The sequence below is a fragment of the Gouania willdenowi genome, chromosome 21 (genome assembly GCF_900634775.1).
Source record: "Gouania willdenowi chromosome 21, fGouWil2.1, whole genome shotgun sequence".
Lineage (NCBI taxonomy): Eukaryota > Metazoa > Chordata > Actinopteri > Blenniiformes > Gobiesocidae > Gouania > Gouania willdenowi.
This window is the reverse complement of record NC_041064.1, coordinates 6,148,104-6,173,123: the sequence shown is the minus strand read 5'-3', so window position 1 is coordinate 6,173,123 and position 25,020 is coordinate 6,148,104. Positions and strand designations below refer to the sequence as shown.

At 36.7% G+C, this 25,020-nt stretch overlaps 1 protein-coding gene across 1 annotated transcript in view; it reads left to right on the top strand.

Moving 5' to 3' along the window:
- Nucleotides 1-25,020, top strand: part of thsd7ba (thrombospondin, type I, domain containing 7Ba) — a 183,736-nt gene that overhangs the window by 72,311 nt on the left and 86,405 nt on the right. The window contains exons 6-8 of the mRNA XM_028436484.1: nt 140-340; nt 17,291-17,482; nt 21,644-21,875. Coding sequence (XP_028292285.1) covers nt 140-340; nt 17,291-17,482; nt 21,644-21,875 — 625 coding nt within the window. The remainder of the gene's footprint in view (nt 1-139; nt 341-17,290; nt 17,483-21,643; nt 21,876-25,020) is intronic.

The following is a 25,020-nucleotide window of genomic DNA, read 5'->3' as shown; positions in this document are numbered from 1 at the left end:
TGGTGACCATTTGCTTTGCTTTTATAATAAAGATGTTGTGTCTGTACAGACAGCTACTCATTAAATCTTGACCCAAAATGACCCAGAGTGTGTTTGGCAGCGTTACAGCTTCTCTGACAAACTTTTTGTCTCTCATCAGGTTTTAAGCAAAGGAGGAGAGAGTTGTTGTGGGAGTCTAACAGTACGCTGGGAACCAGCCCTCACCTGACGGAGTTCATTCCCTGTGAGAATCCCACCTGCTACCTGTGGCAGGTCCAACGACACGGAGGGTGTGTTCCTACCAAAAGCTCCTGTGGTCCTGGAACCGTCGTCTCCAACGTGACATGTGTCAGCATAACAGGTAATGCCAGTGATTTTCCACTCCTTTTTCAAGATGAAACATTTTATCTTCAAATATTCCTGGTTTTTCTTCAATTTCCTCAATCTATGTCGGTTAGATACATCTAAACCCTGTAGTGTCTTAGATGGATGGTCTTTCTGCTCTGCAAATTCATGACTTAAATCAATGTATTTTGAAAAAAAGCTTTATGAAAGGGAATCTATCAGGGCACTCTGTCGAAAAAGACGAGTAGCTGAGCGAGAGTCGGAGGAGATGATATGAGTCTGAATGATGTGATTACATCAGAGGTTTTATTCTAACGTGGAACAGTTGGGAATAACGTCAGAGAGGGCAGATTGAGATGTTTCACTAAAAAAAACAAAACAATAGTAGATAGATGTGTTGACAAAGAATGTTAGGGATGTGGTTGCTAGGTGAAGATGGTTGACATGGCTACCAGATAAAAGAAACACGTTTTTAAAATGGGGTAATGATCGTGGGGTGAAGTTTTCAATGAAAGCAGGTGAAATACCAGGTGAGTCATTTCATGTCATTTCAACAAATGGCCCACACACTGTTATGTTATTATTGAAGGATTTTCAATGTTTGTGTGTGGTGAAATAGCCCAAAAGTAAGGGTCTAAAATAAAAATGAAGACATTTTTCTTAAATCCCAAGAAAAAAATCATCTTCATGATTTCAAGAGACCATCACCCAAGAACCAATGCATATATGTGATTAATCATTAGTGATGTGAACAGTCTATGTACATCGCTCAAAGCTGAACAAGTTACACGGATCATAGGCATATGTAAAGTTAGTTATTAGTCTCGATTTGTTTCAGATTTGAGTCATTTTGTGGATTTTTCTTTGATTCTGTATTTTTTAAAGTCATTTTTGGGGTGGTTATTTACTTTTTAGTATTTTCCTCTTATTTTGGAAAGTTTTTAGACTCATTTGGGAACCACAAGTTACTAGACCGAGAGTCTCATGTGACCCCCTGGCCACCAGTTGCAAGGAATAGTTTTGCAAAATGGTCTTGTCAGTCATCTATACCTGCTTATCAGGGGTCCTCGTACTGGTACAGGTCACTGGACCATTTGGTGATGGGCTGTAAAAATAATTTGCTTTTTACTGAAGGCCCAAACATGTTCCAGCCCCAAACCCAACAAACTTTGAAGAGCTGGTACGTTCACCAGATAGAATGTATAGCAGATCTTTTTCTATATTCTGAGAGAGTAGATGGAGCTGTATTACTATACCACATTTCTGTTTCCTATATGATGTAGTTCCTGATATATTGGAAGCTGAAAATGGAAGCAAAATAGGCACTAAAATGGTCATATCTCAAAAATGATTGATCCGATCAAACTAAAAACTGTGCCTATTGAATAATCAGGGAACAATTGGTATGTTTTGAGACCAAAGTGCGTGGGATGTCCTGGAAATGTGTTAAAATGACACGGAATGACCCTGGTGTGACTAGATCCCTTGTGTTTAGCTATGTCACGGTGTTTGCTGGGTTAATGAAGCCTGCATTATTCATCAGGGACTATCATCCAGTTCATGGGCACAGAAAATACAGTGGCCTGATTAAAAGTCAGAATCCCTGCTTCCTACCAGCCATTAATTGCTCATCTCCATAGATTATAAACCTAATTGCAAACCTTTTCTTTTTTTGTCCATGTTTTATTATTCTGTCACCATTGATCAAGTGTATATCTATCAGGCACATAGTGGTAGTCCAAATATATTAGCCAAGAGGAGACTCTAATCAGTCCTGACACGATTAAGACCGAGAGCGTACGTGGGTATGAGTAAAAGAGCTTATGAATTTAGTTCTTGGGTATTTACTGTTAGTGGAGGTTGACAACTTGGTCACTGTAGCCGCTGTAATTGGGCTTAATGGGCGTCTGGTGAAAGCCATGCCGAGTAATTTTCTCACATTCTCACAGCTCTGCGAGTGCGAAGTTGTTAAATATTGCAAATGTTTGTAAAACAGGTTCCTCCTCTGTGGCACAGCAGACCAGAGCGGCGGTAATGTAGAAAATGTATTAAAGTCCTATAAAACATGCCAACATGGACAAAAACCAAAACCCTAAAATGACAGTAAACAGTTTGCTCTTACTTTGAGTTCCACTATGTTGTGTAACAGAGATGGGCAACTTTGATTAAAAACATGATTGTGTGATTCAAGGGCCACGTTATCAACATTCATGTCAGCATTCAGAATAATGACCAAATCAACTATTAATATCATGTGCAGGTGTATGTGCAGACCCAAATGCAGGGATGGAGGCGGAGCTCAGGTGCATTAAAGCAATATTTATTGTTCTCTTAGGCACGCCAGACAAGCAGGGATTCAGCTCACAGGTGGTCAGTCCAGGGAGGCGGAAGTAAAAAAACACAAAAAAGAAAACCAAGAACACAGAGCGAGGGTAAACAAGAGGAGTGTCCAAGAGCAGGGAAGAAACACCTGTTGTGGAATCCAGGAATTACTGGCATGAAACGGAGCCCAGCTAACAAGTGACAAACCATAGTAAACGTCCCAGCACTGAACCATTTAAACATAGAACAGTTAATTGCAGCTGGTAACCAATCACCAGCAGCTGGTGCCCAGCAGGAGGAAGCTGCTGGGAGGGAGGCCAAGAGTTCCTGTCTGCCCTACAAAATAAAACCCCATCCTGACAATTAATACAGAAAAACACAAAGAGTTTGTGTTTTTGTTAGAATTTGGTTTTTTTTTGTGTGCATTTTTTTAGTAATTTTGTGAAATTTTCCTTGTTTTTGGAGTCATTTTGTACATTTTTGCATGGTTTTGTTTATTTTTATGTCATTTTTTGAGGCTTTTACTTTGGGGACCACATAATCTGAGACTGAGGCCCACATGTGGCCCCTGGGCCACCAGTTGCAAGCGAGAGTTTTGCAAAAATTTGTCATCTAAACCTGCTTATCAGGGGTCCACGTACTGGGCTGCGGACCAGTACCGGTCACTGGACCACTTGATGTGGGGCATAAAAAAAAATGAAATTGCACATACAGTATATAAGAGACAGCCAATATCCAAGCATTAAGTGACCTTAAACTTAAATTATTTTATATGTCCTTGATATTATGATCAATTGTTATTTATTTTAAAGATTAAATTTAGGAAATTTGCAGAATTTGGGAAAAAAATAGTTGTTTTCATCAATTTTAGATTAAAAAATGACTGTAATCATGTAATGTAAATTGTAGATTTATATGCATGTATATTTGGAGGGGCTGAGAATTATTTTGTACACATTGATACGTTTTTTCTGTCATGTTTGCTTTCTCTCGCGGGCCGAATTAGAAGCTATAAAGGGCCATATTTGGCCCCCGGGCCTTGAGTTTGACACGTCCATTTTGTTTCCTGAAGTTGATGATATTTCAGTTGTTACTTTTGATTTTTTTAAGTCAAAATAATAAGACTTGGGTTAAGTCGTGCACAGATCGCAAGTCATTTATACAACAATATCTCTCCTCAATCAACAAAAACTAAAATAAAAAAATATCCACAAAATATAAAAAATCCAAACCTACAGCCATTGTCAGTGTTACAATTAAAATCCAGGGCTTAAGGCAATTTGAAATATTTCTTGCTTTATTCACACTTTTCCTCATCGTGCTCATTACAGTATAAAAGTCTCCCTTCATACTTTGTAAATATGTCCTATTATATTGTTTATTTTACTGGTATAAAAACATGAAAGACTAATCATTACAGTGTATAGACAGACTCCTCAGTAAGATCAGGACGTTCCCTGCTCCGTTGTTTTGTGTGGTGTATAAATTAAGTAGAGCTTAGAGGCAGCAGCTGCTAATTATCAGTTCTCCTGCAAAGTCAAAGTCAGCCGTGACACATTAAAACAATATGGAGGTTTATGTCTTTGAGGGAATGGGAGATAATTGAGCTTACTTTGGGGACAAATATGAAGTCTCCGCTTTTTGGTATTCACAGATATTTTATGAAAGATGGCAACAAAAAACAACAACACCGATGGATGCATGACAAATATTTTATCTCCTGTAAAACATTGGCAACAGATGCGTTAGTTATTTATATTTTATTATGGATTATTTCTTCCTTGTCTCTGCTGGTTTTGTGCTGCTCCACCCACTGATGCGTCATCTGAGCTTCTCCATCCTCTCTGTCCTTCACTTTCTACCTTGTTTCATACAATATAAGTGGTGACTTCAGTGATGTCATTTTCCCACTCACTTATTTAATTTTAAATCTGATAAAGTCAGATCGTGTCATGCAACAAAGCTTTTGGCGTGTATTTCGCAGCATCTCCACACTTTAGCACATTTAAAATGTACATTTAAATTAAACATTTACATTTAGAATTAACATTTACATTTAGATTTAACATTTACATTTAGATTCAACATATACATTTAGATTTAACATTAAGATTTATCATTTACATTTAGCGTTTAGACTCAAAATTTAGATTTAAAATTTACATTTAGATTTAACATTTACATTTTAGATTTAACATGTACATTTTAGATTTAACATGTACATTTTAGATTTAACATGTACATTTTACATTTAGATTTAGATTTAACATGTACATTTTACATTTAGATTTAACATGTACATTTTAGATTTAACATTTAGAATTAGATTTATATATAACATTTAGATTTAATATTTAACATTTAGATATAATATATGACATTTAGATTTAATATTTAACATTTAGATTTAACACTGACATTATCATTTTACGAGAAAAGTAAATGTCACAAATATTGCTGTAAATGTGGTTAAAGGAAACATAGTAAAATCCACTAGCACTACAATCTACAAGCACTACTGCCGTGTTTCAGTCATATTTGCTGTTATGAGGTGAAAAAAGTCTCCATGAGGGGAGCGACACGTCCACAGACAACAAAGAGTTGTTTGTAGGAGTCTGATGAGCTGTCAGAAACAGTACCCACCTGTGTTATCTGCTGATGCACAGCACTGTATCATCACTGAAATACGTGGCATGAATTTCAAGTCTTTGTATAGGTTTCAGGAATGTCTTTGACTTCATTGCTGATGTTTGCAATGGATACAAAGGTATTTCCAACATTTTTTTTTTTTCTTTCACCACAGACGTCAACCGTTGCCTAACACCCTGATCTGGTTTCACCATGTCCAACATTACAAACAGAAAAATTCCCACTCTCATGAATTTAAAAGACCTTTTCACTGGCAGAAAAAGAATAAGCTCTCTTTGTTTCTATATTAGGAAAGTGTGAGTAAGACCTAGTTGTATCCTGACCTTTAAAGATTTTCTGCGTGGTGAATCCTCTCCGTGAAGCAGAAGAAGCCGGCTTTATTGATTTGTTTTGAAATGCCTCATCGTGATAATCTCCCACAATGCATACAGTGTGTGCAACCCTCATTGATTGTTGGTGGGTAATGCTCGTGGAAAGGTCACTTCTGGTTGTGGTTTCTTGGCAGGCCACGTTGCACACACTTCTTCTCCACGGTTTCATTTTGGAGACGCAAAAAAACAACACTCATCTTCATAAGTACAGCATTTTCCCCTTTGAACAAAACTAATAATTTACGAAAACCTTACATCATTCTCATAGGTATTTGTCACATGTCTTGACGTAAATAAGTGTGTAGGGTGGCAGCTACCACTTAAAATTTTAACCTTCGGTGAACAGACAGGGGCTCCTGAAAGCCACAATTTCCCCTTGTCTTAGTAATAAACTACTGACAAAAAATGTTGTCAATTCACCATAAAAAGATAGAAATGTCAAGTTTAATGTGGTTTTTATATTCCATTCATCCATTCTGGCTTTCCAAAGCAGTACGACGTCAAGAGCTCACAGTAGAATCCAGTTTTGTCGTTAAATATCACATGATGTTTAGAAAAGATACGACCAAAGTGAATGTAAAAAGCAATCTGTAGAGATGTTTTTGGGGGGTCATAACTGTCACAAAGACTTAAAGCGCCATTAAAGTAAAACAAACAAACAAAAAAAAAACACCATAAAATACATATTAAAAAATCTCTTATCTGCAGATGGGAAATCACTGACTGACTAAACCTCTGCTGCTATTTGCTGCTGAACATTACATCCACATTGTACGATTTCAGTTATATCTCAATAAAATGACGGTGTTTTCTTGTCAGTTTGGAGCGATTCATGAAGTGGATTGTCAATGCAAAACAAGCCAAATCAAGATCTTTGCATTATCAGATGTTTTTCAACCCAAAAATGGCTGCTATCCAATACGAAAGTAAAAACAAGCCTAAATATCTATAAATGATAAACTATTTCAAATTCTTCTCCTGTTGGTTGGTGTGGTTTGATTCGCGCTGGAAGAGCGTTGGCCGCGGCATGCGCACTCCTGGTTTTTCCGTGACAGACGTCATTCGCTTGAGTTGAAAATATTGAACTCCAGCAAATGTTTTGCGTGACGCACAGGCGTGAAAGCCAATCAGAGTCTTTGTTGTCAATGACGTCTGGCCGTCAACATGGAACCGGTCATTTTACCCATGGAGGAGCATGGAGGAGAAAATAATCATGGCAGTGTGTGAAGACCCGGAGCTCTACCATGTGTAGGGCTGGGTGAGTTTGCATAAAAAAAAAAAAAACATCTCCGATTTTTTAAAGAAAAAATTGAGTTTCGATTAAAATTTTTGATTTTTTTTGTAATGCACTTAAAAATGACTGCAGACATCAGATATATTGTTAAAATGCATAGAACAATCCCAAAATAAAAAGTAAATGAGGCTCTGTCATTCAACAATTTCAAGCTTTAAACCAGGTTTAAGCAAAAGTGCAACAGCAACTTCACAGTAGCTTAAATTTTCTGATTAACAAATCAGATAACTACATATTCTATAACATATAACATTACAATTAAAACATAGTTTTTAAACTCTTCTCTTAGCATCTCAGCATAGAGCAAATAGAAAAATAAACATGCCTGTGGCACACATATAGCTACTCAAAGGGTTGGATTTATATATACAGTATATATATATATATATATTTTTTTTTAAACTGGAATTTATCTACAAATTCGATAAATTGAATAAATCGATTTTTTTGCCCAGCCCTAACGACACGATCAGTTTTTTTTTACCAGACCAGGAAGGATTCGGCATGGAGGAGAATAAGCAAATTTGATGCGTCGCGGGTTAACCTGGTGAATCAAGGAATGCTGTTGTTGAGCGTTTTGACAGATTTTCAGCTTCCACAGAAGATAAAGAGCAGTGATTTTACTGGGGTCCTCCATAGTTGATAGTGAAAAGAAAGAGAGTGTGGTTGGAGCATTTTTTGTATTCGCTTCAGACGCGCATATGAAGCGAATATGGGTAAAAGGTTTTTCACGCGGAGCCCGCATCATGAACATTTTTCACTGCGTCCGGTGTGAACGCAGCATTATAAGACTTGTAGATGTATGCGGACGACACAACTGTATCTCTGAGTTATACACAGTTTTTGTTAAAAATCTGTCTTTCCGCCAACACGTCCCACCCACAAACTGGTGTTATAGTAAAATAATGTTGGTGTTGGGGGTTCTCTTATTCTACCTAAAACGGTTGTTTAATTAAATCGTGAGCGTTATATAGGTTTACCAGCTTATAGTGCACAAAGTACTAATATATCTACTCAAGTAGAAGTACTGTTACTTGATTGAATGTGTACACAAGTACAAGTAAGTCATACATAAAGTACTCAAGTAAAAAGTAGCACAATTAAATAGTACTCAAAGTAAAAGTTACTAGTTACTTTCACCCTCCATGTTTATTTTTGGTAATAAATCTTGCCACGGTTCCCATACAGTAAACATTTTATGTATAAACTTAAAAAGGAAGAGACCAAATCTTGTACAATTGGAAACTAATTTATTTTCCACAAAGGCATCTGTATAAGAGGTTCGTCAAAATGTACAATCCTTTTTTAAATAAAACAATATCAATAAATTCAGTTCAAAATTTAAATTTGAAAACATCAGGCTCTAAGTATAGCTACATTTATGAACTCTAAAACAGTGCCATGCCAAATGTGCCATGTGGATGACATCATTAATAGGTATAAACACCAACCTGAACCCAACAAAGTGGTAAAATAACCTCCATTACGTTGCATTACGTTTAATCTGGTTGGTCGGCTATGATGCGATGCATTTGATTGTTCGTTTTTTATAGGTTCAAAATGTCTGTTGATCATTTTAAAACAAAAAATAATTAATTTACTCAGTAACGGTTGGGTGTAGAAATGTAAGAAATGACACTTTAAAATATACTTATGTGTAGTACAACGACTGTAAACCCGGATGTTTAAAGTAATTAAATAGATTAAATAGTTTATACTGAAATTTATACCAACTTGATTTTGTCAAGTTGGTTTAACATGTTCTTCATTTTTGGGCAACTTTAACTAATATTTTTTGAGTAAATGGAACAACATTTGTTTCTAAGTAAGCATAACTTAAGTACAATATAATTCAGTAATTACATGCTAAAAATTATAAAATCCTGTTATTTCTGTTGTTTGAAAGAGGGATTGTTTAAGAAATATACTTCATTCATGTAGCACATTATGTTCTGGAAAACTTTGACTTTTAAATTAATCAACTACATTTTTTTGAGTTTTGGACCTTATTTGGGTTTACAGTGAAATGCAACTCAATTAAAGTAATGCGAGTACTTTTAATTACTTTCACCAGTGCCTTTATGTATTAGTTATATAGACTTGTTGTACACTGAGAAGGAAACTAGGCGTGAAATAATAAGTCAGCTTTAGCCATGAACTCATAGACGAGTATCAGCAGTTTCCACAGCCGTGCTACTCCGTCTGCACATTTGGCCGTTTTACAACACGACGCTCACTCATTCCAGCTCCTCTAGCCTCTGAGAACAAGCACTGACAGAAATGCACTGGGAGATTTTTCTGACAGACAACTGTCAACTGGCGTTCCAGGTTTTATACATCATCGAAGCCTTCAGAGTCACTTCTTTTGAACACGAACCATCAAGCACCAGCAGCGCCACGCTTGACTGTTCAGCAGAGTTTGGGAGCAGATGAATCTAAACATCCACTGTGGTTGACAGTTAATCGAATAGTGATTAAAACTTATATTTAGGAGAGGAAATAAGCAGTGTCACATGCATACTGAAGGTGCCAGAGCCAATTTTTGTGTTTACTGGAGTGTTTCCTTAAAGCTCCAAGCACAGAACCCATGCAGTTAATATCTCAAAAGCAAAAAGTAGAGATTTCTTTCTTTTTTTTTAATCCAACAGCATAATAACAATGAAGGGAATTAATTGGTTTGTGGGCGAGCAGAATAGAAATCATGTTTAAATAGCACGCAGAAGGCTGAGATAATATAAGCGACGACACAACCATGTATTAATATTAATAATTCAGAAGCAGCCAGCGGGCGGTCATCTATCTGCAGAGTCTTCTTCCTCCAGTACTTGTTTCATACATGCACACTCACACTTGGGCAAGAGTCGGGACATCACATCACATCACTAACTTTGGGCAGCGTTTGCAAGCAAAGCAGCACTTAGTCCTTAGTCCGTTGTGTTCTTTAAAGTTGCACAAGTTTGGACTAATTACTTTCTCTCCTGATGTATGGAGAAAAAATGAAAACCCTTTGACTGTAGCATGTTGTTCAATGGGAAGAGGAGCATTCTGCGTTTTGCACAATGTTTATTTTTGACAATACGTTTTGATTTAGTTTTAATCGTAAATGCAACTTAGTTTTAGACAAAATCTGGTCATCAGGACTATATCAGTTTTACGCCCCGATTACACAAGAACGTTTTTTAGTAAAAATGCAAATGTTTTGTTGCGTTTTGTCTGTCCGTTTACACGGCAACAGCGTTTTGGTCCTTTAAAACTGAACTTTTTAAAAATGGGCTCCAGATTGGAAGTTTTTGAAAATGCTTCCCTCTCCGTCTCCATGCAAACAACACTTTCTGCATCACAGGCATGCGCACTGAGGCTGCAGAGCTTCACAGTGAGGAACACTGTTCTGAGTCCCTCAATCTTTGGAATTTAACTGAACTTCTCCAACAAAGTGTTGATTTACTGATCAGCGCAGTCGTATTTCATGCCTGCACCAGATTCTGATGACAATCAAATCGCTGCACTCCTCCTGAGAGCTATTGAGTTGGTCTTAATTTCTATCTTTTTAACACAGACTCTGGTTGGACTCTGCTCCATGCTAACAAATGCATTAACAACTCGTTCTTGACTCGCTGTGGAGCTGTGAGTGTCACATACTATATGTAGAGAGCAGCTTGCATAGCGTATATATATTCACGTGAAGCTGCTTGTCATGTTTATAGTTGGATGTAGCACAAGTAGCTAGTAAATAAAGCTGAGTTATTAAAGAAACCCACCTTGAATCATTGTGCATGGGTGTGCCACGCACGGATATGAATAGCAATTGATTCATGCATAAAAAGAGATCACCTACGTATATTCGGTTCGGGCCGTATTCTGTCGGCCTCATGTCGAGTCAGGTCTACCTTTGTAGGTCCGATTTAATCTCAACTCTTACTTGTTTTTGGAGGAAGTGTCTACGCATGCGCTTATTATGGTTCATTGCAAAATCATACCGCCATCTACTGTCCTGGCATGTGTACTACATCGTTTTTTTTTTTTGTAAACAGAGATCATTTTGAAAACGTTCCCGTGTGAATGCAGAACTTTTTGGAAACAAAAACAGAAACGAAGCAAAACATTGACGGGGGAACAGGACCTTAGTGTAGTTTTAGTCATTAAGATCTGTTTGGACTAAAATGTAAAGTATGAGAGTTTATGCTTTTTTTTAAAAAAAGATTTAATTAGTATTAATGTGATATTAAATAGTATAAATGTTTGTAAATACGTACAGACAGATTTAATGTGATCAAAGACCAATGACCACATGAGTTTTGATTGGGTTTTGTCCCAAGTGACAGAATTATAGTGTAGTTTTTATTAATTTGGTTATAATTAAGAAAATATCAATATACTGTATTTTAATATAGCTTTTGTTCCCATGTGTTTTTTGTATTAGTCAGTGTCTCGTTATTGTCACTTCAAAAAATGGAAATTTTTAGTGTGTGTGTGTGTGTGTGTGTGTTTTAAAAGTTTGTAAGTGATTTACGGCTTTATGTTGCTAAAGTCTTGATAATGACATACGGTGGAAAATAATGAGTTGTTTTTTTTACCAACCGACGCATACATTAAGATTTGAGCAAATGCAGCGTGGAACATGAAGTTATGAAGTTTAAATATTAACAAATGAAACCTGAGTGAAAAAAGTGAAAGTTTTCTTTGTTCTGCAAAAGTAGCAAAGGTAATAAATGTTTCCTTTTATTTCAGATGAGAAACTTTTGACTTTCTCTTTTCATTTTATTTTTTTAAACCCTGTCTTCACTGCATCATGTGTCAGTTTTGATCCCATCCTACGAATGTGGTCGACCGAGGTCGATTCACAGAAATTCCTTCAGCATGCAGACGTTCATTTGTTTAATGTTCATGCTGTATAAAGCCTGCACACTTGAAATAATTACCTGAGTGGGAGGCTTGGTGGAGCAAGAGAATGATCTCCCATCACTGCTTTAAAACCTCACTGTCAATTTACAACAATTATGCTAAATATCAATGCAATTTGTTTTGATATGTGCCACTTTCTACAGCTCAGCTGTAAAGTTAAAGGCATTAAGAGGAACTCAAACATGAAAAACTAAGTTTTCCAACTTCTAGTGACTAGTTTTTTTTTGTTTTGTTGAGCCTGTGCAGCCTGGTTTTTTTGTTCTTCACTGACAGGAGATGCTCACAGAGGCGTCGTCTGTTGCTGCTGTAGCTTTAACTTATTTACCATGAGGCTCCATGAAGCTGTGCAGGCAGAGATGGTCCATTTGTATCAAGAACATGTTTTTTTTTTTGGTGGTAAACAGCAATTATTTATTGAAGAGCATGTTTGAATGACATTTCCATCAACTCTGACCAGCCTGCCAATCATTTTTACTTTTGTCATTCGTTTGCTATTTTCACATTTTAATGCAACACTTAGACTTCTACCAAGCTCTGTAACAATTCATGATACATATAGCAACTATTTTTAATTTATACATTTTTGAATGGCCTAGATTGAACTCCTATATTAAAGGGATCCTCCACTGTTTTTACCAATGTGGCCGCAAATCTTTGAAATGTCCTTATTAGAATATCTATGGCTAACAATGCACATTAATTAACACAATATTTGTTTTAAAAATGAGACTACTTTATCGTTTTTAAAAGCTGTATTCAACCATCTTGAAATCACGTGATTAATGATGTCACATGGCCCCACTGCCTGTAAGCAACTCATTGTTTTATATTGGAGTGAAGCCTGATTTTTAGATCATTTAGCAGCTTTTTCAGTCACACTTGTACTGCTTTTGGTTGCTCTAAATAATCAGGGGAAGTTGAAGATGTCAATGTAAACTGCTTTTTTTCTGCTGAATGCATATATGATTAGGTATGAAGTTATGTAGTTTATTAATCCTAGTCCTACTCTTCACATTTTAGTCTTTACATTTAGTGTTTTCAGTTGTAAAATGTCAGAGTGACTGCAACTTCATTTTGCTATTGGCTGAGATTAGATCAGTGACGTCTTTTAGCCCCGCCCCTCCTATAAAAGATGGGAGGAGAGACGAGGTTTCCTCCTCTTACAGCCCTCAGTGAGCATTGATTGACAGCTCTATGTGAAACTGCAGCGCTGTGGGGGTGGGCGTGTCTTAACTACTCTCGGAGCAACGCCCATAATCAAGGCATTTTTTTATATTTCCCCCTAGTGGCAGGTCAGCAAAAATCTGGGGGTGTACTGACACTTAGATTAAATTGAGGTGACAATTTGCACTCAATCTTTTAGAGTAGATATAAAAATGTTTTTAGTTCATAACTAACTTACTTAGAAAATTGGGTCCAATGTACCGGGAATTTTTAGTTGGCAGTGGCTATCCGTATGGTTGCTGTATCAATATACCTACATTCTATTCGTATGCAGCACCCATATTTGGCCAGTTTAGGTTGTGTGACTAAGACTGAACCTAACCCTAAAAATTGTTGCAATATTGGGTTATAACCGTAACCCTAAGACGCAACAAACTTGTACTTCGGTAACCGTACCAATAGCACCGGGCGTTGTCCGTACGGCAACCGTACAAAGAGACACTATCTTTTTAGGTTAATCCAACCGAAAGTTATGCACATTATTTTTTGTTTTGTTATTTCAAGTATTCCAATATAGTTAATAATTAATTCATTGTTTAAAGATCAAATTGCAACCCTGCAAAACATTCTGAAAAAGCTGCTCTTGACATCCATTTATCCATCTATTTTTACACTCGCTTGCTCCTTTTTTCAGGGTCATGGGGGTCTGCATGGTGCTTATCTCCAGCTCTCAATGGGCGTTAGGCGGGTGTACACCCTGGACCGGGCGCCAGTCCATCAGAGGGCAACACACTGACTACCACATTAACATGCAATCTACGAACTCTCCAATCAACCTTTTTGTTTTTGTTTTTTGGATAGTGGGAGAAACCCACGCAGCACAGGGAGAACATGCAAACTCCACACAGAAAGGACCCAAGTGTCCACCCCAGGGTTTGAACCCACTACCCACTATTCCACTGTGCACATCATTATTTTTTACTTTAACTTTTTTTTTTTTTTTTTTTGCTTTAGACATTATAATAGATAGGTTAATCATCCATCCATCCATCATTTTCATACCCGCTTATTCCCGTTTAACAGGGTCGCGGGGGTCTGCCAGTGCCAATATCCGGCTCTCATAGGGCGGTGGGCGGGGGTACACCCTGGACAGGGCGCCAGTCCATCACAGAGGTTAATCATTCATTGCTTAAAAATTCAGTTTTAAACCAGAAAACTGCAAGGCATTCTGGGAAAGCTGCACTTGTCACATACTGCATGTGGAATGGCACAAGGCAAGGCTAGGGAAATGTATTTGTATAGCATATTTGATACACAAGGCAATTCAATGTGCTTTACGTGATTAAAAACTAAAAACAGAAAACATTTTTTGTAAAAAAAAAGATAAAAATGACCCAATTTTAGTCATTTATCATGATAACTACTTATAAAACTGCATGAGCACAGAATAATATTTTCCTACACCCTAAAATCATATTTCACAGTGCACGAGTCTTTGACAGTAGTTTTTTTTGTGATGTATTTAGTGAACATGTGAATAAGTGTGAATGGCACCAGCAATAAGTTGCTAAAAAAGAAGAGTGTAAAATACATTTTCACTTTAGGAAAAGTAATATTCACCATTATTATATTATCCACCTGTTCTGCAATTATAGTGAGAATAATGCATGTCAAACAGCAGCCTGTGGCTCTTTTGTATTATTTCTAACCGTTAAAATTTCCTGCTTTAACACACACACACTTAACGTGTTGGTTGAAGATGTAAAACTCTAACTTTTGAAAGGTTTTTTTTTTAAACATCCCACGGGAGCCTTTAGTCTCTGTGTGATGAGGCACTACCTACATGTGCTTTCTCCAGGTCTCCTGTCTTCCACAGCACTGAGAGTATTTGTGCCGCTGGGAGGAAGGTGACAAATTGACGACAAACCCTTCCCTGGAGTTGTTATTGTTAAACTATAATACATGATGTAGCGACAAAGTGCACGCGGCTGAGTGTGAGTGTAGATCTGAGAACAATGCTTTAGTTTCAGCGTGTGTTGTTTTGACAACAGCTTGGCAGGTTTGGAAATTGATCTCTTCGTCTTGTTTTCTCGAACCAAAGGATCTAAAAAAAATCTCAACACCTGGTAGAAATAAAAACAGAGAAAAAGAAAAAGAAAGAAAGCTGAGAAATTCTTAACTTCATACATTAAAAAAAAATAATTAAAAAATCTGTTACAATAGAAAACACATTGAAAACGTGTCATTAGATCAGGATTTTTCAAACTTGGGGCTGTGACCCTATGTGGGGTCGCGTTGAATTTAAACGGGGTCGCCTGAAATGTCTAGTACAGTAATTGATTAAAAAAAACAGTTTCTCAAAAATAAATCTAAAATATAATAATAATATATGATACAATATAACATATAATATAATAGTAAATACATAATAAATAATAATTGAAAACATAGCATATAAATGTTTTGTTTGTTTTTTTAATCATTAATCCTGGCTACACAGTATAACAAAAATAATCCAAAACTAATTCTAGAAGGAAAATAAAGCCTTTGGGGTCACCAGGAATGTGTGATAATAAAATGGGGTCACGATCAAAAAAATGTGGGGAACCACTGCTTTAGATCAAAAACAATATTTGATATGTCACGTTTGATTTTTTTCACAGCTTTTCATACATAAATAGTCTTAATACATTATCTTAAATCTTAACATTTCCAAATAGTGGTTGTATAGTTTGTGGAAATGTAATATATTAATCCAACTCTAGATATAATCAAATCAAGTAGCTGATTACATTAAAAATGCAACAGTTCTCGTAGGTTGTTGCTCTCGTAAAAGCAGTGGAAAGATAATTGATTGCACATTGGTTTAGTCCAACAATTAGCCTCCTACTGAGACAGCAAAGGGCACAGCCACACTTGTGATTTATTAAGCTATGAGCTGATTCAGCCGCACTCTAAAGCAGGATAAGGTTTCCTCATTTAGGCAAAGACGGGTTCTCCGCATTGGAATAATATTATCTTGTCTTATTTAATCTACCAAGTAATTCATAGACTTGTTTTTTGGTCAAACAAGCGTTGTAATCTCAATTTAGCATAGAGGTTTTTTTGTAATTAGACAATCTATTAGCAGGTCTAAGTTGCATATTTATGTCTAAGTATAAATGCACAAAGACGCATATCTCAATAATTTTTCTCAAAAATTAACATTTCTTCAACAATAATTCTGGATGCAAAATGCAACACAGGAACTTTTATTTACAACCAGCTGTAGAATATCAACATGTGACTTGAGTTTATGTTGCAGCACATTTGTTTTTTTTCTCTCATACGGGACAGCACGTGTGAGTGAGCTCTGTAGCATATAGATTCCAATAGACATGCTGTTTTTGGCGTGTTTCAAAAACCCTGATTTAAATGCATAAAAAAGTTACCAAATATGTAGTAACTTAGAATATATGCACTTTTAGTTTTTTAATGTTACTTACTAAATTAGTTCAGTAATTTATTCTGTTAAAGTGTCAAAATATCATGTGGTACGACAAAAATCTTTAAAATGATGCTAAATCTATTCAAATGTATTTTTTGCCCTATTTTAGTTTTCTTTTAATAGTATTTCTATATTTATTTCCATCATAATATTCACTCAAACATTGCCTGATTTTATGAAATATCATGTGATTAATTGACCCAAATATAGGATTTTAAAACATTTTCACAAACAAAAAGTAAGTAAGTAAATTGTATTTATATATATATATATATATATATATATATATATATATATATATATATATATATATATATTTCACAGATAAAATCACAAAGTACTGTACAAACAGAGGTGAAACTAAAACAACAACAGCAACATCCCAAAAGGATAATAAAACATAAGAGAATTTAAAACAACAGGAGGAACATCATTAAAAAGATAATAAAAGTTAAAAGTAATTTAACCAAATGCGTTTCTGAAAAGTGTGATCCAAGTGTTCTGATCACTTTCTGTGTATTATGAAATCTTCCTTATTCTAATACTTTTCTTATGGTTGAAATATACCGTTTATCACTGCCTTTTTTACACATAGAATTCCCCTGAAGCTTTCTAGATTTGACTGTAAACCCATGTTGTATTGGTCCACGTCTGTGTCCCTGTCTGATAGAGGTCTTATCTGGATGTGAAACATAAAAGAATATAGTGTCATATTGGCTTATTCTAAACTCTCAAAGCTGACGTTGCCACTTCATCCTCTTATGGTTGATTCTCCAGGGGAAAGTGTATCTAACGCTCACTGCGACGGTGACCCTCCACCTACTGAAGAAGCCTGTGAGGTGGCCTGCTCTGCAGACTGCGTGGTGGGTTCATGGTCCTCCTGGTCCTCCTGCTCACACAGCTGTGCCTCCAAGACCTCAGAGGGCAGGCAGAGCCGGAGCCGCTCCGTGCTCGCCATTCCTGGAAAAGGTATCAATAACAGTACACACTTCCATCCACTGTGGGATTCATCTTTTACACTGCATTTTAAACCAAAATAAATAAATAAATCAAGAAAAAAAAAAAAACACACCACATGCATACAAAAGATGATTGAGATTAATCTTTGTGTTTTTTATGAAGATGACAACATCAAAAAATAGACTGTTATAAGTCCTTTAATGGTATGGTTTATTGATTCTAAAAATAAATATAGGAACATAAATTAAAAATAGATTGAAGGAGCAAACAAAACAACAAAGTGTAAAGAATGTGTCTTTTAATTGCGTAGTTTAATTGACAAGCCGATGTATAAAAGCTGTAAAAGATGTAAAAACATTCTTGGACAAACCGCAATGTTTTTATTACTGCAAAAATCAGTTTTCAAAAATGTAAAAAAAAAAAATAAGATTGCTTATTTGACAAAATGAATGTGTTTCAGTCCCTTTTTACAGACACGCTCTTTTATCCCAAAAATGTTTCAGGCATGAGTTGACGAGCTATTTCCTCGATTTCACAGCTCACGCCATGTGTTGTGTTTTTTTGTCTGACAACAGCGAGCCTCGGCTCCAAGCTCCCAGTCCCACCCATCAATCCCAGTTACTAAAGGCATATCTGCACCAGCAGCTGATGAAAGAATCCCACAGCTTAAGTTTTTTTACTAGCGTGCTAATGGCTACTCGCTGGCAGAGGTGGTACAGATTAGAATCATGTTTATTTTATTTTTTTTCATGATTATTTTGATATGATTCATCAGACGGCTTATGTGGGGCGGTGCACGTTTCTTCATTTTCTGCATTCCCTCAAATGCGAGTCACAAATGAGTGAAAAGGGATCAAAATGGACCAAAAGCAATCAAAAGTGCCAAACATTTGGGCAAAAAAAAGCTAACACGTGGTATGTAAGGGCAAAAGGTAGCTTACATAAGCAAAATGTCTCAAAGGTCAAAAATATGAAACGGAAAGAGGCCAAATGAAGTGAAAAAACGAAACAAGTGGTATTTATTGGATCAGAGGTGGTATTTTTGAATGAAATTTTGCAAAAATGGTTTAAGAAAGAACAATAATTGGATAAACGTGTCAAAAAGACAATGAAAATGGACAAAACATTGGGGGAAAAGGGAGATTTATTGGCACTATGTACAGTACATAAAATCTTAAAAAAGTGTCAAAACCATTTGAAAAGGGGCAAAAATTAGACTGAGGAAGTTGCAAAAAAGAAAAGAGTTAAAAAGGGTTAAAAAATTCCCTGCTTTATAAGGTTTTCTGGGGAAAAACTAATTAGAATTAAGACATAAAGAGCCACATGTTAAGCATTGCTGCTGATGTAATAACAGCTTCTACGTGGGGTCCTCTGATAATGTAGTGGGCTGGTCTGGACAGAAAATGCCACGGCTAAATGTTTGTCCCCGTCACCATCTTCTGTGCACGTATGCGTGTGTGTGTGTGTGTGTGTGTGTGTGTGTGTGTGTGACGCCACAGAGGAGCAGGGAGAAAGCGGAGCGGAGGTGGAGGTATTTATTTGGTTGCGGTTCGGTGACAAACTCATCCATGCCATCCAACCCAGACTTCATGGTTCCAAGCTCTCACCAGATAACACCTACAGAGCTTCATCCACTAAGATTATCTCCACATATAGACTGGAAATAGAGTTCACCGCAAGAGAGTGACCCTAAAAACACCTTCATTATTCTGGGTTCACACCATCATATTTCAGGGTTTATTTGCAGTTGTTATGTCACACCTTATTTACAGGTATTTCCTTCAGCAGAGTTCACACATAAAGATAATCTGACAGTTTTTGTCTGGATTTTCCCCCTTTCCGAATGTCAGCTTATCTTTACACATTGTTTTCATGAAATACAGTGAGGGAGAAGGGCTTTCACAATCAGGTGTCTTTTATATTTTTTATAAAGGATTTCAGTGTTTTTTTTTAATTTAATCTCATTCTATTTATTCCCTATTTTTTTGTTGTAAATATGTATTATGTAAATATGCATTAAAGAGACTTATGTGATTGTGTGTTTTTTTCATGTTACACGCACATGTTCGAAATAAAGCATTTATTTATTTATTTTATATATTTTTGACAAAGGATAATGCACATTAATGGAGAAATATGTCAATGTGGCAGATTGTAGCCACAGGGTAGTTTCCATCGGTAGTCCCTGGCATGTTGATGTTGTATACAACAGACATTATATTTAAAAAAAAATGAAAAAAAACCAAACCTACATTAAAAAAGAAAAAAAAAAAAACAGACAATACCAAAATCAGATGTGGACAGTACAATAAAATACAAAGACTTAATCATAACGACACTTGTGTCTTTCTCGTCTGCCTTATCCTAAAATTGGCAGACAATAGAGTGCTTTAGTGCTAAAGTGCTGATGGTTAGTTGTTAGTTAAAGCGCTAATATTTTTAGCATTCATTCATTCATTCATTCATTCATTCATTCATTCCTCTCCTCTTAAAATCGTAATCTACATTGAATTGCCTCTGAAACAATAAATCACATGACTACGTACAGTATGTCCCGAGAATATCCATCTCAAATTACACCCCGATTCAACGAGCATTAATGGAGTAGTTGTCATTTGAATTTGGGGCCCCCGGGGGCCTCCTGACGCCCCCGTGGCACATACGAAGTAATGGGCCCTATTCATATATTGGTATGTGTCAAGTGATTTCGTACCACCAACTGTCGCAATATTTGACTCACAAAAAAATTAAAAAATGACTCATGGAAATTGCCAAAAAAAGGGGGGAGGGCCCACGAGCCCATCAGGCCCCTAATCAAATTGTACGAGGCATAATTGTAATCTACGTTGAATTACCTTTGAAACAATATATCACACGACTATGTTCCCATACATTTGGAAATGATCGGAAATGGGGGGTGGGCCCCAGAGCCTCATTTCAAAAAAAGGGCTCCAAGCGTCTCATCATTTTCATTCATAGAGTATTCATACCAAACTGCATTCCAATCTGAAGAAAACTAACGGAGGAGTAATCATTTAAAAAATGGGGCCCCCGAGGTCCCCGTGACACGTACGCAGTATTATTGGTATATGCCAATGATTCGGTACCACCAATTGTCATAATATTTGACTCACAAATAAATGAGAAATCGACTTTCGGTTTTTTTTTCCTTTTGGGGCCCCAAATCAAAAATTGGGCTCGGAGCGTCTATGCATACACATTCATAGATTATACCTACCAAATTTCAGCCCGATCCACTCTCGAACAACAGAGGAGTAGTGATTTTAACTAGTGTACACAACAACAAGAAAGTAGCCTGAATGAGTGGCGTTTTGAGTCTGACCTAAAAAAACAACAATTCCACATGAACACGTATCATCTGCAGTGGGAAGAAAATATGACTTTACTGAGTAGTAGCTCCGACTTCAGGTCGCGTTCCAACTCATTTTTTCAAGTAGGAGGTTAGAAAATCCAGAATTCTGAGTTGCTTTGAACGCATCATTATATCACGTTGTAAGATCTTGTTTAATCACAGACAATTCCTGGCTTGAAGAAAGATCGATGGTGGGACAAAATGGTTTTGTGTGAGTGCTGTGTGTATGTTGAGATTATCTGAGCTCACACACATACAAACGTACAATCAAATCTGTTCAATGCCTGATTTTTTATCTTCATGTGTGAAGTCTCTTCAGATTTAATAAATTGTCATGTGTACCCCCCTTTTTTGCAATCTGAGTTTCCCTTTTTAAAACAGCAAATAAATACTTATTAAGAAGAATATATTTGTAGTCAAACTACTTGGGAATGCTTATTATAGCATCTGTTGGGGAAGTATTTCTAGTAGTTGAATCACTGCAGCAGTTTACACACTTGTCCCGAGTACCATGATAACTGTTTTATACTGTTTGCATTTTGTCCTCTGAATAAAGCAAAGAGAGAAGAAAGCAAGCAGTGCAAATGGAAGCTTTGTGTTGGTGTTTGCTCAGCCAGTTCAGACTAACCGTGTATTTTGCTGCTGATATTTACCTCCACGTACTGGGAACAGTCATTTTCTGCGATTAAATGTCATTCAGTGAAGATGCTGCTTTGATCTTTTATGTTGCATTTCATCTGAACAGTTCATTTCTGCATGATCTCATTGATCCTTCTCATGCACTTGTTTGTTTCCAGAGGGGAAAGTGTGTCCAGCAGGTCCGGCCCTGGAGGAGTGGAGAACCTGCAATGAGCACCCGTGCACTGTGTTCTACTGGGAGGCATCGGCATGGGGGCCTTGCATTGACGAGGACTCTTTGGATGGGAATGAAAGCAGCTCCTGGAACGGGACCTGGGGTTGTTCTGCTGGGGTCCAGACTCGGAAAGTGAACTGTGTGAAGATGGCGGCGGGTCCGGTTCCAAGTAAAAGGTGCAGAATTTTTCTCATAGTGTGCTAATATTTGTCTGTTAAAGGGACAATTGCTGTTGTTTTTGGAAAGATACAATGCTTTTGCGGGTCACACTGTTGTCAATATTTCAACTTTATTGATTTTAGCCAAAACTAAAGGTGCATTTAGACCAAACACGATCAGTCACTTGAATGTAGTCGCACTTTTTGTTTTGTTTTTTTTTTTTTTTTTTTATTGCTTGATCTTCCACAGTGACGTGACGACCGGGGTAGTGACGTAGTGAGACGATTGGATGTCGCATCACAGCGTTACTCAAAGTTGCTTGAAAAGTTCAAACTTTTTAACTTGGAGCGACTTCCAGTGACTCAGATTGCGCAATTGATTCGCCGGAATCGTGCGAGTCTTGCCGCTTAACGGGAGGTCGCTTGACGTTGGGACATTTACATTGATTTTGAATGTAATCTAGTTGCCAGCGTGAATGCACCTTAAAACCCATTTTCTTATGATTTCACCAGTGAATGGCATTAATACAGATTAAATTTTACTTGTTGGACTATGTTTTCATAGATATGTTACCTCTGTGGTGGAGGGAAATGGCAGAGAGAAAATATTTTCACCGGCATTTGTCCGTCTGTCTGTTAATGTGGATGTTTGTAAGCAGGATATCTCCAAAAGTTCTGAAAAGATTTACATAAAATTTGGTAATTTCATAGACAATTTCAAAAGGAAGAAAGAGTTTGATTTAGGAGATGATCCGGAAGGTACTGTAAATACAGTACCTCTAAACATGGCTGAGGTTTGCACTTTCAGAGTACTCTTGTTTATTTGTCTGTCTGTTCGCAGGATTACGGATTTTGACAACATTTTTACCAAAGATTGACCTTCCGCAATGGAAGATTCCATTAAATGTTGGAGAAGCGCTCGATCAGTATACAGATTCTGGAATAGGATTGAAAATCAAAAAATTAATTTGCAAAGTTAAAAAAAAACATGAAATTTTATCCAGACCGAATCCAGATTCCGCCTTTCATCGCGATTAAAAAAAAAAAAAAAAAAAAAAAAAAAAAAGATTGCTTGTATATACATTTAGACCTACTGAATGGTTATTAATGGGGATAGAAACACCTTCAAATTCTTTAAAGTGTTAAGAATGATAATATTAACTGCACATATCTGGCGGTTTGGTTTGTGTTCTTGTTTTAATGTGTTTCGTCACAATTTAAAGCCAGTTCACCATGCACGAGTGCAGCAATCATCACAGACTTTGTCCCTCATACAGTATAATCCACCTCCGTGTGCTTAACAGCTTCTTCTGAATAGTGAGAAATGGTTGGACTAGGAAATGGAATTTTTCCCTCTTCTCAGTGCTTCTGTGCTCACTGTGAGATACTGGTTTATTGGATACTCGAGAAACTAATAGTAAAATATCTGAGAGGAAGATGCACTCCAGTATTGTCCTGAAGGAAAATCTTTGATGTGCACGTTCTTCTGTTCCCAAAGACCTCTTACTTAAAGATGTGCTTTTAGCCACTACAGATGTCCTGGATGACTCAGCCAATTACAATTACACATCTTCTGAAGTTTGAAGTTTTACTTGGACACTGAGCTGTGCTTTTTACACTTTGTCTGGTTATTTTTACCTCCAATTTAGTCAGCTCGAGATGAATTCTGCTTATGCTCCCACTATTATCTACTCCTCTTTCTGCAATACAATATTAAACATGGCTAACGGCTTTTCAACTGTCACTGTAATGAGGTTAAAGCCCACACACCAGGAAGAGGGATTCATAAATAATTCACAAAGTTTGCCCTTCTTTAGCACAATATATTATTGACACTCCACTAAAATGGATTATTTCTTGCTGCTCATCCTTCGTGCTACCACAGAGGCTTTAATGAAAGCTGTCACTTCTGCTCCACCAACACATCCTGCTTGTACTTGTACGCCGTAAATTCAATCACTTCTTTGCCATTCACATCGCAGCACAATGCTCATTTATCTGAACCCCTGTTGGCATTCAAAGGATTTTTTTGAGTGTCCGTAACAAACAGTAGTTGGAGAAGATCATTTTATATCAGATAAAGACATAATGTAGGCCTCATAGATCAATAAATCCAAGATCATTTGCTTGAAAAAGAGATGTAAAAGGTTGAAATTGTAGCTTGAAAGTTTGTTTTTATCTCCACTGTAAACACTCTCTTATTGACATTTTCAAATAAGCTTTGTTTATTGCATTGTGGGATATGGATTCATGTAGACAGATGTAAATAAGTGTTTTTACTTCATTCTTACTGTGGTTTCTTGTGTTTTTTTGCCACACAAGGAGGACAGTGATGACTTGACTCCATTTTTGTTGTAATTTGTTCCCGGTATTCTCTGCAAGGTATTACATTTTTAGTCAAATTTGTATCTTGGATGGCCATGGTGTAAACTAAAGGTGGCAGCAGCCCTTGGGACGTGTCTCAAATACAGCGGAATGTAAACAATAAATGACTTTATAAAGCCACTTTGTAAAATACGTATCTATTTTTTTCATCTGCCACAATAATGTAATTACTTTAAATGAAAATACCTCAAGTTGTGGACTTTTCTCAGCAATTGTAATTAGATTAATTAATTAAAGAGCATAATTAATCGCTCATTATTTTCAATCTCTTGACAGCACTAAGATCTTCTACGCTATAAGAAAATAAAATATTGTCTCCTGCAGCTTTAAGCTAGGCTGCATCTGCATCTGCAGCATGTATTTATCTGCATTTATGTTTTGATATTTAGTCAGTATCAATACAAACCCCCAATGTTCCCACCTGTGCGTAGCCTGAAGCATGTTCACTGGCTTCTTTCTGCTAGAGAAGCAACAGTTCTTCCCTAAAGATCTGAGTTTCTCTCTATCATTAACCTGTTTGTAGTGGCATGTTGTTCTTTCAGTCGTTACTCAGAACACGTGACCATAGCGACGGTTTGGGACATGGATTGATGAGAGTTGAAAAATAAACCACTCAATAAACTTCTTGTTTTAAGAGCTGGAATCCTTTAAACGACACAGTAACTCGGGAGCATACCAAGGAAGACAGACTCAACTTCTTGGACCATACAGTTAGCTTTTATAGAAATAGAAGACTGAACATAAACAAACCAACTACACATGGGAGGTATTTTTGCAG